The following is a 16,723-nucleotide window of genomic DNA, read 5'->3' as shown; positions in this document are numbered from 1 at the left end:
AGGAGAGACAAAGAGAAGAGAGCGAAGTAATGATAGAGTATAGCTAGAGGGAAGAGACAGGCGGGAGAGGATGAGCAGAGAGGGGTGTGAGCTAGAGGATGTATACACAGTATATACACAGTATACGTCCTGTATCCATAGTCTGTAGTCTCTAGTGTTTCATCTCTTCCTCATATAGTAACCATCATGGCGGCGCCCTCAAAGCCAGTTACATGGAAGTTGCCTACCGTCAGCCATCACTGCTGCCCTGCATATCAATCTAATATATATTATATATATCATACCGCATTTGTGGTCCTATATCTAAAGACTATGGCCACGGCTCGTACCCATGAGGACACCCCTGCAGTGATATCACCAATAATCAGATACATGTTAATAATGACCCAAATTTCTTGACATCCCCTAGGGGGCGTTACTGGTCACTATACTGATATCCCAATGACTAGTACTAAATATACATAATATATATATATATATATATATATATATATATATATATATATATATGTATATATATATATGGGATCAATACACTACACAGACGTAAATACACATGGGGCTCCCCCCCCCCAATCATGACAGTGACTGGTGACCCCATTGTGGGCGATGTGTACATTCATAGAGCAGGTTCCCGTGCACACAGGGAGTTAATCCACTGACTGAGGAGATAAGAAGCAGCAGGGTCTTGGAAGAAGAATGTCAGGGGCCGACTCTCCTTATTAGGGCTGATCTGCTGGTATCTACAAGAGCCTGGAATTCAGAGCATCACAACCGAATGTGTAACACAAACACCCTGTTGTCACGCAGCACTAACCCACTATGACCCATACTAATTATATTACCCGTGCCTAATATCCCATATACCCGCACAATAGGGGTAATGTGGGCCTGGACAGAGCGCTCTTCATAGAGGACATTCTTGTCACCAGGAGTGGTGACATTGGCCTATAATACAGTATCCAAGGGCTTCTCCAGTATTACACGGCTTGGGGAGATTGTACCGAAAAACAGACAGGGTATAGCAGTCCTCGAGTATCATCATTGGTAACATTTTGGGATCGAACCTGCACACGTCTCTGGCCAAAAGGCCAGTTCAATGGACAACCTAGATGGAGGTCATCATGGTCATGTCGGTGGTCGTGGTCTCCATAAAGACTGATGAAGGTGCAAAGGAGATGGACGTGTGGAGAGAACGGTTTGGGGCCTGGTAAATCCTTCAGTTAGCGCCTCTGATGGATAGGAATGGGTGAGGGTTTGTTACTGTGTGAGCTCAGAGGAGTGTAAAGAACTTTGCCCCCTCAACCAAAGTGTTCACCTCTATATGATGGAAGTCTTATTCAGCCTCGAGGTTGCCACCAGGTCATAAATCCATAAAGTAGAGCGATCTAAGTGCCATGGCAAAAAAATCAGGCCCCTATTGGTGCTGTTCTTGCCACCAACTTGGAAAAATATACATACATACGTGATGTGGAGGTCACCAGTCAAATATTTGGCGTGGATTTTCATCCATGGGCAGCCATACTCTCAGATACCTCACAAGCTCAAGTCTGTGAGTGATCAATGAAAACTGACCAGAAATAGGACGCCGTTCACGGTCCATCACAAACACAGACATGTGAATAGCCCCATAGACGTTCATTGTTCTGCAAAAGGTCCTGTGATGTCAATTCCAAAAATGTCTACCACACGGCGGTTCTGTCCTGAGAATAGAGCCCTGGGCTAAGGTCACCTGGGGTGGTTCTTAGAAGTTGCAGGAACAGTTCCTTGGTTGACTTCTATTAATACCACATGTGAGGGGCCTCCTGCAAGACGTACACAAGGGGCTTTTATATATTTGTACGCCTGATCCAAAAACTGCTGCAACACCTTCTTACTAAAACTTCCTATCGCTTTCTAGGGCAGCGTGGGCCTCTGTGCCCCATATCCCTTCCTCCATAGGTCAATCGGCCGCCTCATTCTTCTATTTAGGCCCATATCGCCCTTTGGTGACCTTCCATGTCCATATAATTTACAGCCGGGATTGGACATCTTAATGGGAATTTCTAGGGCATGTTTATAACTCAGGGCAGCCGGGGCCTACACCAGGATCTGGATGGAGCAGAAAGCCCAGTAACCTGAGACCTACAGACAAACAGCTGGAAGCAGTCTGGTACCCAAGGAGGGGGGATGGGGGCGGAAGAAACAGGAAAGACTTGAGGGGGCTGCGAGGTACAGTCAGAGATGTCGGGAAGCAAAATTCACGGTGGGGGGCGCAGGAAGCATAGAGAACAGGCACGTATCACCCCTAGGACGGTCATCCATTTTGACGATCAACTTTTTAGGAAAAAAAAAAGTTTGGGGGCCACCATCGATTCCAATAAGCAACTTGTAAACCTCTTTCCATTGGGTTCCAGAAGAGGGTTCCCCTTCAATGATCTCACCACAGGGTCTCACACATCATGTTCTCATATCCAGTGTCAGCAGATGTGGATGTGTCCTGCAGCCCTCCATGTTGTTCCTGAGCACCGTGTAAACAAGGGGAAATACCCCGCCGTGTGTCAGCGTCACCGCTCTGCCTGTCCCTGCTGTGTCACGCAGCACAAAAACAACTGATGTCACCATAGTATGGTCAGGGATGTACGGTGCGGCCCACGGAACGTATGACTAGTCATGTTTTCTGGATGGGTAAACAACGTGACCCTGCCAAATGTGTCCAGAGTGGAATACTGATCATAGACTATAGCGACATGTGCAGTCAGAGGCCATAGCGTCAGGTCTGGACAGAGAGGCCTTCAGAAGCTACTGGCATGAGCACATGAAGATTGTCCTTCAATCGTCCTTCAACCTGCAACTCTCAAGTCTGAACATCAACATTTTTTGAATATCTCTCAAGATCTTTTCCGCCGCTGTAGAACCACCTCCTCAACCCTGACGTGAACTTCTACATTGTCACTTCCTTATTATTCCTATGCGTCATCTCCTACACCAAGTCATCGGTCCAAGTATCTCCTTCTAGGACATTCCCTTTCATCCTTCATATTTCCATAAATCACCACCTACACTGCTCCATGATATGTCCCACACATTGCAGTGGCGGATCCAGGCTTTGCAGGGCCCTGGGCAATTGACTTTGGTAGGGCCCTACTTACCAGGGGGTCTGGAGGAGGATTTTTTGAAAAAATTAGCCCTAAAAATGCGTTTTTCAAATATTTTCTGCCATTACAATAAATACAATGCAGTAATACTCACAGGAGACGTCTCCCCACATTTCCCGTCTCTTCCCTTTGGACCGCCATGACCACTTCTTTCAGCTGTGTCTTGACTCTGTAGAGTTTGAAACATAGACATCTTTGACTCCTCACTTCTCCACGCACCCAACACCTATATATATATCCCACAGCGGCCCTGCAGCCTATATAATGCCCTACAGTGGCACAATAGACTGTGGGCCATAATAGAGGTTGCAGGGGCCACAGTGGACCCTTCAAGCTCTATTATTATACTCAGGGGTGGGGCTCCGATTATTATACTGGGATGTCTGAAAAGACCCACGAGTATAATAATAGCGGCAGTGGGATCACTGCCGGCCTCCGCGGCCTATAGTACAAGGGGAAGCGGGGGCGGCAGTAATCAGGTCCGGGGAGGTTGGCAAATAGGCCGCTACCTGCTGGAGATACTCCAGCAGGTAGCGGCGAATTATAAAACAACAAAAATGTTATTATACTTACCGATCGCGCTGCTACTGCTCCCACGATCCTCTTCTCTCAGCAGACGTCAGACATCTACGTATCAGCGTAGGCGGCGTGATGACGCCGCCTACGCTGATACGTAGATGTCTGAACCAGCGCACGGAGAGCAGCAGCTCTCCTGCGCTGGTTCAAAGAAAAAAAAAATTGCCCAGGCTGCCACCCCCATTAGAGGTGCGGTGCTGGGTCCGGGCCCCGCTGGGCTTGGGGCCCCGGGCGGTTGCCCGGCTTGCCCGGCCCTGGATCCGCCCGAAACACTGTAAGTATTGCACCATCATGTCCTTCTCATTTCTAGACCTTCTCCTTGTTTCTCCTCCATCACTTACTTCTTACACATTTCCTGCTACATTATCTCCTTCTCATGGCCACACAAGACATTCTCCATGGTTCCTTCTACTTCTCATTTTTGGTTTTCACATCTCCCCCTCTACATTGTTCCATCACTTCTCCATCACTCGGTCACTTCCTTTCCATACGTCCTTCTCTATAGCTTCATTTTGTACTAGTCTATCACTTTCTTTTCATTTTAGTCGCCTTCTTTATTACTCCATCACTCCCCTCTCACACGTATACAGCGCTCCATCACGTCCCTCACACGTATACAGCGCGCCATCACTCCCCTCTCACACGTATACAGCGCGCCATCACTTCCCTCACACGTATACAGCGCGCCATCACTTCCCTCACACGTATACAGCGCGCCATCACTCCCCTCTCACACGTATACACGGCTCCCCACGTCCCTCACACGTATACATCGCTCCATCACTCCCCTCTCACACATATACACGGCTCCCCACTTCCCTCACACGTATACATCGCTCCATCACTTCCCTCTCACACGAATACAGCGCTCCATCACTTCCCTCTCACACGTATACAGCTCTCCATCACTTCCCTCTCGTATATATACACCTCTCCATCACTCCCCTCTCATACGTATACAGCGCTCCATCACTTCCCTCTCGTATATATACACCTCTCCATCACTTCCCTCACACGTATACAGTGCTCCATCACTTCCCTCTCATACGTATTCATAGCTCCACCACTCCCCTCTCGTACATATACACCTCTCCACCGCTCCCCTCTCGTACGTATACACCGCTCCACCACTCCCCTCTCGTACGTATACACCTCTCCATCACTCCCCTCTCATACGTATACGCCTCTCCACCGCTCCCCTCTTGTACATATACACGGCTCCATCACTCCCCTCTCGTATGTATACAGCGCTCCATCACTCCCCTCTCATACGTATACACCTCTCCACCACTCCCCTCCCATACATATACAGTGCTCCACCACTCCCCTCTCGTACGTATACACCTCTCCACCACTCCCCTCTCATACGTATACAGCGCTCCATCACTCCCCTCCCATACATATACAGCGCTCCACCACTCCCCTCTCGTACGTATACACCTCTCCACCACTCCCCTCCCATACATATACAGTGCTCCATCACTTCCCTCTTATACGTATTCATAGCTCCACCACTCCCCTCTCGTACGTATACACCTCTCCACCACTCCCCTCCCATACATATACAGCGCTCCACCACTCCCCTCTCGTACGTATACACCTCTCCACCGCTCCCCTCTTGTACATATACACGGCTCCATCACTCCCCTCTCGTATGTATACAGCGCTCCACCACTCCCCTCTCATACGTATACAGCGCTCCATCACTCCCCTCTCACCTCTCCAGCATTATCTCTATCCCCTTATCAGTCCGCCATTTCCTCCTCATCCCTGCCTATGACACGACTCCATCACTCCGGTCTTTCATTTTTCCACTCCTTGTCCTCTCCTTCCTCCTTCCCAGGCTCTCTTCTCCCGTCTCAGACACTTTCTCCCACCGACATCTCATTCCTCTCATGACTCATATTTTCCCCCATAACAATCCCTCTCATGAGAAATCCAGATAAAACCTTCGGCCACATGACATCTTATCTATAGAGCCTCAGCTTCTTTCTCGGGACATGTGATCTCGTCTTAGAAACCTCCTCCCAAACTAAAGACCATGAATAGAAATCTACACGTCTTGTAAATGGAGGAAGACGTATCTAATATTACTAGAATATGGGAACGAGTGACAAAGGGAGGATGATGGAGCTCCAAGACTGGAGGCCAAGAATGGCCATGACTTTGGAGAGACGTTCCTCAAGAACATGCGGAGGAACTGGTCTTGTTGTGGTCGTATAGATTGTAGTGGATGTTATTGGTAGATGTGGAGGATTTGCTGGGACTTTTAGTTCATCTTCTCGTAGATGCCTAGAGAACCTCTACTCGAAGGAGGAAGCATCTGACAGGAAAGACTCAACACCTCAAGATGTTGAAAGGAAGTGTCAGCTTTCTGCCTGGTACTAATTGGTGTGCACAGTGTGATAGAAGAGGTGTCGCTACTATCGTGTTACACACCTGTCACTGTCACCCCCGGCCCCTCCGCCTCTACACCACGTGCCGCATCTCATCATGGTGGTGGTCACCTACACATGCTATCAGAGCTGCAGAGCATCGCAGCCATGACCGACAATGATCTGCAGAAGTCTTACACATCCCATATACATTGAATGAATGCAGTGAGGTGGATGAGACCAACAATGGGTCCCCCGCCCTATCCGAGGGCCTCATAGCAGTCATAAGAGTATAGTAAGGTTTTTAATCGCTGCATTGAGGTCTATGGAGGCCTTATAGTCTCCATAGTACAAGCGTAATATTACCATACGGTGCCCAATAGAATACCGCAAATCCCAAATAATAGGACCATATAGTGACACAATAACAATGCTGACAAAACCCCTTTTATGCTGGATTTATATATTGGGGGTTTCAACCTTCTCTGTCAGTATTTCACTTTCTCCTAAATCTCCAGATTTCTTCCTTAAATCCGTCTCTTGCCTTTCCCTATCTTATTTCCCCTTCCTTATTCTGTTTTCTTTACGGATTCCAACCACCCTCTCCCCTGTCCCCGCTCTGATCCCAGATTCCCCCTCTCAGCTTCACATTTCACCCAGGACAGGGCGGAGGGCTCAGACTACAGGAGTGAGCTCAACATCTGTTCTCCAGATGTCCTCACACCCAAATGTGCCCCCCTACCTGAGACCTGGAGGGGGATCTGCTTATAGCACTACAACCACTTATTCCCCCCCGAATTACCCCGTAGAATATTGGTAAAGCTCAGAGGCCTAACCTGGAGCGTCTGGGCCCAAGTGCACAATCTATTGGGGCCCCTACCTGGTGTGTAGCATGTAGAAGAGAAGAGCAGTATATTTTATGCAGCAGAGGGGCCATTGTGGCTGTATAAGAATAATGGGCCCGATAGCAACGACTACCACTGCAGCCCCTATAGCTACACCCCTGATACAGTAACCCGGCTCCTGATTCTCTTATTACCCCAGTGTAACATCTTATTACAGTAACCCGGCTCCTGATCCTCTTATTACCCCTGTAATATCTTATTGCAGTAACCCGGCTCCTGATCCTCCTATTACCCTGTAACATCTTATTACAGTAACCCGGCTCCTGATCCTCTTATTACCCTGTAACATCTTATTACAGTAACCCGGCTCCTGATCCTCTTATTACCCTGTAACATCTTATTACAGTAACCCGGCTCCTGATCCTCTTATTACCCTGTAACATCTTATTACAGTAACCCGGCTCCTGATCCTCTTATTACTCCTGTAACATCTTATTGCAGTAACCCGGCTCCTGATCCTCTTATTACCCCTGTAATATCTTATTACAGTAACCCGGCTCCTGATCCTCTTATTACCCCTGTAATATCTTATTACAGTAACCCGGCTCCTGATCCTCTTATTACCCCTGTAACATCTTATTACAGTATCCCGGCTCCTGATCCTCTTATTACCCCGTAACATCTTATTACAGTAACCCGGCTCCTGATCCTCTTATTACCCTGTAACATCTTATTACAGTAACCCGGCTCCTGATCCTCTTATTACCCCTGTAACATCTTATTACAGTAACCCGGCTCTTGATCCTCTTATTACCCTGTAACATCTTATTACAGTAACCCGGCTCCTGATCCTCTTATTACCCCTGTAACATCTTATTACAGTAACCCGGCTCCTGATCCTCTTATTACCCTGTAACATCTTATTACAGTAACCCGGCTCCTGATCCTCTTATTACCCCCTGTAACATCTTATTACAGTAACCCGGCTCCTGATCCTCTTATTACCCTGTAACATCTTATTACAGTATCCCGGCTCCTGATCCTCTTATTACCCTGTAACATCTTATTACAGTAACCCGGCTCCTGATCCTCTTATTACCCTGTAACATCTTATTACAGTAACCCGGCTCCTGATCCTCTTATTACCCCAGTGTAACATCTTATTACAGTATCCCGGCTCCTGATCCTCTTATTACCCTGTAACATCTTATTACAGTAACCCGGCTCCTGATCCTCTTATTACCCCAGTGTAACATCTTATTACAGTATCCCGGGGTATTTTATCATTTACAGCCATATCTCTGTCTTCGAAAAAAAAAAACACACAGTAAACCAATAATACCTGTTACATACCATATAATCCCTATATAATTCCTCACACATTGTTTTTCGGGATTATGTCTTCTATAGCGCACAGGGATCTTCCTGCTATTAACCAGATAACATGCACATCAGCAAATCCAGATTTACATTATCCAGACTCGTTGACTGATCCATAATACACCTACATGTTCCAGATCCCGTATATACAGATAATTACATGTAAAGTCGATAATAAATCTAAGAATATGTCAGATTGTTAGTTGTACTAAATGTCTCTATAAAAGTGAAAGCCTCATATATGCAGTGTATATTGGAATGATAAGGGCACTGTATGGCGGTATTATTTAGCCACTGTATGGAATATTATGTGCACTGTATGGCGGTATTATACAGCACAGTAGAGAATGTTTTACTAAACGGCCTCCACAGACCTTAAGGTGACCCGGTCCATAGCATCCATATCATAGGGTCTACTATGGGGCCCTTGGAGCGAGTGGGCCAAGTCCCGGTACTCCGCTGTTAGGTATTGAGAACCTGTGCAGGGCACCTCTTACTGGAGGAACTAATTATTAGCAAAAACAGAGAAAGAAATTGGCCCAAGTGTCATGGAAAAGGGATGGAGAGGGAAACCAATACCGGACCCTTCAGATCCTTTTGGGATTTAGAAGGTTTCTATAGTTCAGAAACTTTTTGTAAAACATCAGCTAAGATATCGAAGGGTCTAAATTTGCCCCCCAAAAAATTGTGACGTGATCCGATGACAATCCAATATCCATGGGGACTGAACCTTCCTAATACACCTCAGCCACAGGGTTGTCTAGTGCCAAAAACCCAATAGAGGAGCAACTACAAAGGCCTGGAGGTCTTCATGTCTGTGTGAACTACTGTACATAGACAACACCTTCATTTCACAATAAATAAATAAAAAATTGTAATTCTTCAACTCTCCTGCGGGGGCACTGCAGGAAACCTGAATACTCAGTGCCAGGTTCCCTCTTACAGCTGATCACAAGAAAACAACCAGTCATCAGCTCATTGTGAGGGCCCAGATTTATGAATGATGCCAAGCCTTGCCCCTATCAGACTCTATAGGAGGCGGTATAAGATGGCGGTATTATTTGGTCACTCTCAAAAGTGTACACACCATAGAGGTAGCCTATATGGCAGCCATGGCCTGTTTGGCCACGTGCGCTGCCCTGAAGCCCGTATGCTCAGCCCACCCGTCTCCGGTCATATATACAGTATATATACCCTTCTGTCTTATTATTCTTATATGGAAGTACAAAAACTAAAAAATCTCCTAAACACACACAAAAAAATCTGCAATGGTTAAAGACATAAAATGTCAGGACGAGGCAGAAAATTTAATAAGATTCCAGTTTTCTGCCTCTTGTGGCGGAAATGACCAGGACCCTGGAGCGAGCGGTACATGTTTATTGTTAATGTTCCCCCCTCCCACCCCTCCAGCCTAAATGGTGTTACCCTGCTGGGCCAGATCAAGTCTGAAATTTTAGGGCCAATGAAACTTATATAGAGTTTAGAGATGTAGCAGAGCTGAATCTGTGACGTGTTAATAGGTAGTGTTGATCTAGCCATGTGTAGTGACAAACTCCGCTCTGCTACATGTATATACCATAATCCAGTTTTGACTAACATGACATGCTATATGGCGTACACTGCGTTTCCTGATACCCCTCTCTGGCCCTCCGTAAACCCCACACACACCCAGAGCTCTGCGCTCGCTGACTTCAGCCTCCCCGAGCCACAGAAGTGGATTTCATGTTATAATTGGCACAGCCTGTAATGAAATACAGATGTAGCAGAGCTGGGTTTGTCGTCTGCCGCAGCTCATGTTATTTATGCCTTTACATAGGACTGCGGGTAAACTTACCAGGTTATCATCATTCTGGGGAGTAAAACACGCAGTCAGCTCTGCTACATCTGTACGACCTTACTGTGGGTGGGACGGGGAAAAATCTGGAATTCATAAGCCTTAATATGGTTTCTTTTTGGTCCCTGAGGTATAGGAAGAATTCATGTACCCACCCTACTAAGCCCGTGAGCCACCGCGAGCAAATCGATTGTTAGCCCCTATGGTTTGGTCAGTATGGTACGGTATTATATAATATGGTGAGTGAATAGATTGTCAGCCTCTATGGTTAGTATAGAACGGTATTATATAATATGGCGAGTGAATAGATTGTCAGCCTCTATGGTTCGGTCAGTATATAACGGTATTATATAATATGGCGAGTGAATAGATTGTCAGCCTCTATGGTTCGGTCACTATATAACGGTATTATATAATACGGCGAGTGAATAGAGTGTCAGCCTCTATGGTTCGGTCAGTATAGAACGGTATTATATAATACGGCGAGTGAATAGATTGTCAGCCTCTATGGTTCGGTCAGTATAGAACGGTATTATATAATACGGCGAGTGAATAGAGTGTCAGCCTCTATGGTTCGGACAGTATAGAACGGTATTATATAATACGGCGAGTGAATAGAGTGTCAGCCTCTATGGTTCGGACAGTATAGAACGGTATTATATAATACGGCGAGTGAATAGAGTGTCAGCCTCTATGGTTCGGTCAGTATAGAACGGTATTATATAATACGGCGAGTGAATAGATTGTCAGCCTCTATGGTTCGGTCAGTATATAACATATTATATAATATCGTAAATCGTCCCGATATTACTCCATGTAAAATCCCAATAACTTAATATTGGACCCCGCTAATACTTTTGCAATGGCGTCCTTTACTAATAGCAGGATCGGCGGCATCTAAATACTAGGACATAGGAGGCGTAATACAAGTCGGGGCCCCCTCTGCAGAGCATTGCTTAAGTATTTATCCCCCTACTGAGTGTGTCACAGAGCGGTCGCCACCACAGTGTTGCATAAATAATCACCCCGAATACATATAGTGGTCCCCTCTGCATAAGTAATCACCCCCCAATACACAGTGGTCCCCTCTGCAGAACATTGCACAAGTGATCACCCCCCAATACAAATAGCAGTCCCCTCTGCAGAACATTGTACAAGTAATCACCCCCCAATACACATAGTTGTCCCCTCTGCAGAGCATTGCATAAGTAATCACCCCCATTACACAGTGTCACACAGCGGTCCCCTCTGCAGAGCATTGCACATCCTCCAGCACATCTGGTCCTAGTTAGCGATCCTCCAAAATATCCATCCCAATCCTAGGGGTGTGGGTTGCAAAAAATAGCCACGCTGGCATCAGCCCCCCCACCGCCCGGGTACAGAGAGTTCTATCCCGAATACTTACTTCACCCCCATATTATAAAAAGTGACCCCAAATTTTCCTTAAGACTCACCCCCAAATTCTCAGCCCTGCATTCCAGCGCTCTCTCCCTGCGACTTGTCTCTTCTCTCTACTGCTAAATCCCTCAGCTTCCAAACTCAACCTCTCGCTGAGACCCCCCCTCACTGCCCCGACCCCACCCCCTCATCTGCACAGCTCTTAAAGGGACAGGACCGCCGAAAAACCCAATTTGCAGGATGGAAGTAGAAAAAGTGGATATGGAAGGACGTTATATTGTGGGTGTTATATGTGCGATTATTCCGCGGTATCACACATGGCGCTCGTGTGATGTGCGACTAGAATAATACATAGAAATAACATTATAGGATATTAGATTATTGTATCGTTTTATGAATTTATTTAATTTTCACTCGATTTTAATTGATGACAAAACGAGTCCCTTTTTTTTTTTTTTATTGCCGTCGAGACGCCATCTTTAAAGGGACCATAAGAGGTTAGAAAAGAAATAGCTGCTTTCTTCTAGAAACAGCGCCACCCTTGTCCATAGGTTGTGTCTGGTATTGCATCTCAGCACTATCTGGAAGGAAGCGGCCATGTTTTCCTAAGGCTATTTTAGGACAAGACTTGGCTTAATCTCTGCCGGTTAACCATGTAAATGCCACAAATAAATGGTGATCATGACTGACTGCGGCCCTATGATGTGACCGGAGTATATATATATAATAGTACTGCCTCTGGACTATTGGTACATAGATACATGCCAGTACATTTTTTTCCCCAATAAACAGCGCCACCCTTATCTGAAGGCTGTTTCTGGTACTGCAGCTCAGTTCAAATAAAATTAATAGATTATCCTATACCGCAAACTAGCACAATTACATCAAATATGGTGTGTGTGTATAGGGGGAGCAGAGGGGCCCCTATTGGTCAAGAGTTCAGTAAAGCTGGGCCTTCATACCATACAACATTGGGACCTACATCATAGACCATAAAGGGGTTCTGTGCCATTATGGCTTATAAGACCCCATGAGATTATGTTGTGGCTGTATAACCCCTTTAAACAGCTTCAAAAAGCGTCTCTCCATCTCCGGAGGACCAGACATGTCCATACATCACACATACATCTGATAGACATCACTGGGAGCGGTGTAATACTTCCCTTCCCCTGCAGGGGCACTGCAGGGAAATTGACATGGTGGAAACTGAATGTGGTATTAAACATCCCTTCACCTGTGGGGGCATTGCAGGCAAATTGAACATGGTGTAATACTTCCTTTCCCCTTCGGGGGCACTGCAGAGGAATTGAACACTTGTAGTAAGTCCATAAAGTGAGCGCTTGCTGGCCTATAACTCTCAGTATAAACCTGCTGAGAGTCGGAGTCTTCTATTATAGCTACGAGGTGACGCAGCCCTAAAAAATGTCAGTAAATTAGGTTTGGAAAATTTTGTACGAGGAGACGGAAAATACAAAGCTTGAAGCTGTTTTCGCCAACCTCATTTTATGTGTCCTATAAGGGCGTTTGCCAAAAATATGGGCTGGCAATTTTTGGAAGGAAATATCCGACTCTTGGTGGCAGTGACCCAACATGGCGGGGAAGGCCGAGGATGCCGGTCAGGAGGATGGAGATAGGACATGTTATTTGTATGACATGGTAGAGGGGAAGGGGAATAAGGAGGACGATTCCAGCAGCACAGAGTATTTCAGAAGACAATGGTCCAGAATTATTAACAACCAATCACAAAGCAGCTTTCCTTTTTCAGAAGCAGAATACAACAAGAAAGCTGCGCCGTGATTGGTCGCTATGCCGATCCTGTGGAGGCGGAGCCAGAGATCTGCACACTCATGTGACCAACCAGCCCCTGTGTACAGAGTCACATGAACTTAAAGGTCATTATGCTAAAGCAGCACGTTCCTCTACTGAAATACTCTGTGCTGCTGGGCTATCATTTCAGGAGATGAGACTTGCAAGTGACATCCCAGATTCAGGGTGAAATGAACAGGGTACTAGAGCAGCACAGAGTATTTCAGGAGATGAGTGGATTGATCTTGTGCTAGGCAGTGATCGATCTTTCCTGTAATACAAGCAGTGTCAAGATTTAGTGAGACTCTAGATTGAAAGCAAAAGCAGCACGGTACCAAGGCAGCGCAGAGTATTTCAGGAAATGAGCCTGCTGATGGTTTGGAAGGCACTGACCTATCCACTCATGTGATTGTGTTTATAGGGATGGGACTGCACGTGACAGGCGCAGTGTCACAACCCAGGAAGATCCCAAATTCATAGCGTGAAGAGCAAAGTACTTGAGCAGCACAGAGCATTTCAGGAAAAGGAGTTGGTAGGCAGTGACCTACATATTCATGTGACTGTATTTAATAAGAACAGGAATGCATTGGACAGAGGCAGCGTCAGAATATGATGAGATTGCAGATTGATTGTGAAAGCGGAGGGCACCAAAGCAGCACAAAGTATTTCAGGAGAGGAGTCTGCTGAGTGTGTGGAAGGAAGTGACCTGTCCACTCATTAGGATATATATATATATATATATATATATATATATATATATATATATATATGTGTGTGTGTGTGTATGTATGTGTGTAGTGGTGTGGGGGGAGGCTCCGGCTGCAGAGGAGAGAGAGAGTGTGTGTGTGTATATATGTATGTATATGTGTGTGTAGTGGGGGGAGGCTCCAGCTGCAGTGTCTGTTTGGTGGGGGAAGCTCCTGCTGAAGCCAGGTGCCTTACAGCATGATGTGAGGTTTGTGTACAATAGCACAGGTGAGGAGTATACAGCCTAGTATATAGCACTCACTCACATATGATAATCCTTCAGATTTCTCTCCTTGTTCTAATCTTTTATGAGGCCGGTTTTGATAAAACAAAGAGCCAATCTAGATGGCGGCCTGATCTGTGTCTGGGCAGTCGCCCCCCGCAGGCACGGTCACACACAATGCCCCATTCTGCAGAACTTCACTGACCCACCCGTGAGCCCTCAGACTGTGGGTGGAAATTAGATCACCCGGCGGGCCCACCAACAGAGCCCCCCGCCACTGACAGGAGCGTCCAGGATTACACGCTAGGGCTTAGTACACACTTCCCAGAAGTCTTCCTGTGATTCTCATACCCCGGGCCCTCAGATCAGTGATTCATCCCCGGCTCATGTTACCAGGATCGGAGAGGATCCCCCTCCTCTTATACAGATTGGCGCGCTGCGGGATATAATTATTGTGGTAAAAACGGCAAATGACTCCATGATGATGGGCACAATAATTACTACCGTAGTAAACGTGTTATCTACGCCGCACGCTGAGGAGCCGAGGAGCGGGGAAGTGGGAATATTACCTCAAGATCATGTGAAGAAGAGTCAGAGACGGACACAAGGTCAAGGATGTGGACCCGGTGAGCGGAGCGTCTGTAAGGGGTTTCCTAGGAGAATTCTCAGGGGCGGTCGTGTTGGGTGTAGAAAGCAAAAAAAACCCCATAAACATTCTCACCAAGCTCCAGCCCTATTATCCAGTGCCAATCCCCCGCAGAAGCGGAGAGGATCACATGACTGTTTCGGCCATATACCACTAGGACCTCAGACGGGAGTGCAGAGAACCCCATTTAATGAAGACAGATGTGGCGCCCCCGACTACAGGAGGTATGAAGTGCAGGCAATAGGTTACAGGATGCGGCCTCCATCTTCAGGATACAATACAAGTTATTACAAGACTTTTATTACAAAAATAGCCCATACATTTATACAGCAGACAGCGGCTACGACAGGGGGCGCTATACACACACATAAAATCAGGCGACCAATCAGATGCTGGCTTATCTGCTAATACAAGAAGGACTACTCTGATTGGTTGCCAAGGGTAATGCCACCGTAACGCGCTTTTACATTACGGAGACCCAGTGTACGAGACGTGGATTACTAGGCGGGCACAGCCTGGGCAGGAAGGGCAGGAGGACTTGTAGGGCATCATCCTCCCGACCACACAATGGGGCTTATTACAAAACTAGTGCAAGAAAACAGAGCTCAGCAGCCAATCAGATGCTCAGAAATGCTGCAATCCGATTGGCCGTACAGGCAGAGGAGATATTTTGTAGTGTTTTTGTAGATAAGGCGCGATGAAGGGACGAGCGCCCGCCGATGCCAGGCACGTGCCAGTCTCCATAGTGTTATTTTTGGTTGTCAGTTTTTGGTTCCTGTCATTGTCCCATACAGGCCAGGCAGGGGTCACACCACACCTCATAGGGGCGCCGTCTCCTTATTATAATGCCCATCCAAAAAGTTCATTCACCAACAGGCCTTGCCCATAACTGGTGCCCGCGGGCTGAGGCTTCCCTGCGTCCAGATCGAAGGCTACACATTCAGATTTTACGTCCAGGGGGGGGTTGTAAAACCTTGGAGATTCTTGAAGTGGGGACGAAGGACGTCGGGGGCAGTGATTGGTAGGAATGTGGAATGGCCAAAATTCTGACTGCAGGGGCGGCCATCTTGGCATATGTGACAAATCTATAATCCCCTACTCCTCTTCTCTTACTCAGAGTGTTTTCTTTATACTTCGCCCCTGCCAATGTTCTTTCGTGTCCCCCACCCCAATTCATAATTTCATTATGCTGCATCCATCCTGACCCGCTCTCTCCCTATCGCTTGGTCTCCACCCTATATGGCGCCACAGTCTCCATCTACCCCCTTCCTCCCACATATAGATCTATAGGGGATAACCATGTAAACATTTCGGATTTCGGCAAGTCCTGTGTTCCTATAGACAGTGTCGTGCTGACATAGAATCACTGGCACCCTCTAGTGGAGTGTGTGAAATCTGCACGTCCATACACACGTCCTGGTGCGCTCATGCTTCAATCCTGCGGAGACTTGTCCGGGTGAGGGAGTCCCTGAAATAAGAGCAGTACATATGTATAGTGAGTCCCGTCTATGGCACCTTACGCCTGCGGTGTATATGGCGTTGGGGTATACCTGGCACTTGTGTGAGGCAGTAGATCATTATACAGCTGCGGGATCTTGCGAGACGTTAGCGGGGCCAGAGCTTCTCGGAGACGTTGGTAGTTCCTCTCGAGTTCTCGATGGTATTCCTTCTGATCAGCTCCAATGAGAGTCTTATTTTTCCGGAGGGCATCCTCACACCTAAAAGGGGTCAAATGTACAGAAATGTGAACCAGGCC

At 46.9% G+C, this 16,723-nt stretch overlaps 2 protein-coding genes across 7 annotated transcripts in view; both read right to left on the bottom strand.

The window, feature by feature from the left end:
- The window catches only part of KANK2 (KN motif and ankyrin repeat domains 2), a 42,622-nt gene extending 30,949 nt beyond the window's left edge, over window positions 1-11,673 (bottom strand). Inside the window, exons 1-2 of one of the 3 annotated variants that reach the window (XM_075272582.1) lie at window positions 5,432-5,645; window positions 3,232-3,306 (exon numbers count right to left, since the gene is read on the bottom strand). The gene's annotated coding sequence lies outside the window, so the exon portion shown is untranslated. Of the gene's footprint in view, window positions 1-3,231; window positions 3,318-5,431; window positions 5,646-11,601 lie in introns of those variants that run through there. The other 2 variants (XM_075272581.1, XM_075272583.1) reach the window with 2 other exon arrangements.
- Window positions 11,674-15,155: 3,482 nt separating this feature from the next.
- DOCK6 (dedicator of cytokinesis 6) overlaps window positions 15,156-16,723 on the bottom strand; it is a 57,463-nt gene continuing 55,895 nt past the window's right edge. For all 4 annotated transcript variants that reach the window (XM_075272575.1, XM_075272576.1, XM_075272577.1 and 1 more), the window contains 2 exons: window positions 16,518-16,685; window positions 15,156-16,435 (listed from right to left, as the gene is read on the bottom strand). In XM_075272575.1, the coding sequence (XP_075128676.1) occupies window positions 16,393-16,435; window positions 16,518-16,685 (211 nt within the window). In that variant the 3' untranslated portion in view covers window positions 15,156-16,392. The remainder of the gene's footprint in view (window positions 16,436-16,517; window positions 16,686-16,723) is intronic.

This window comes from Leptodactylus fuscus, chromosome 5 (genome assembly GCF_031893055.1).
Source record: "Leptodactylus fuscus isolate aLepFus1 chromosome 5, aLepFus1.hap2, whole genome shotgun sequence".
NCBI classification, from domain to species: Eukaryota; Metazoa; Chordata; class Amphibia; order Anura; family Leptodactylidae; genus Leptodactylus; species Leptodactylus fuscus.
This window is presented reverse-complemented; position numbering and strand designations above follow the sequence as displayed.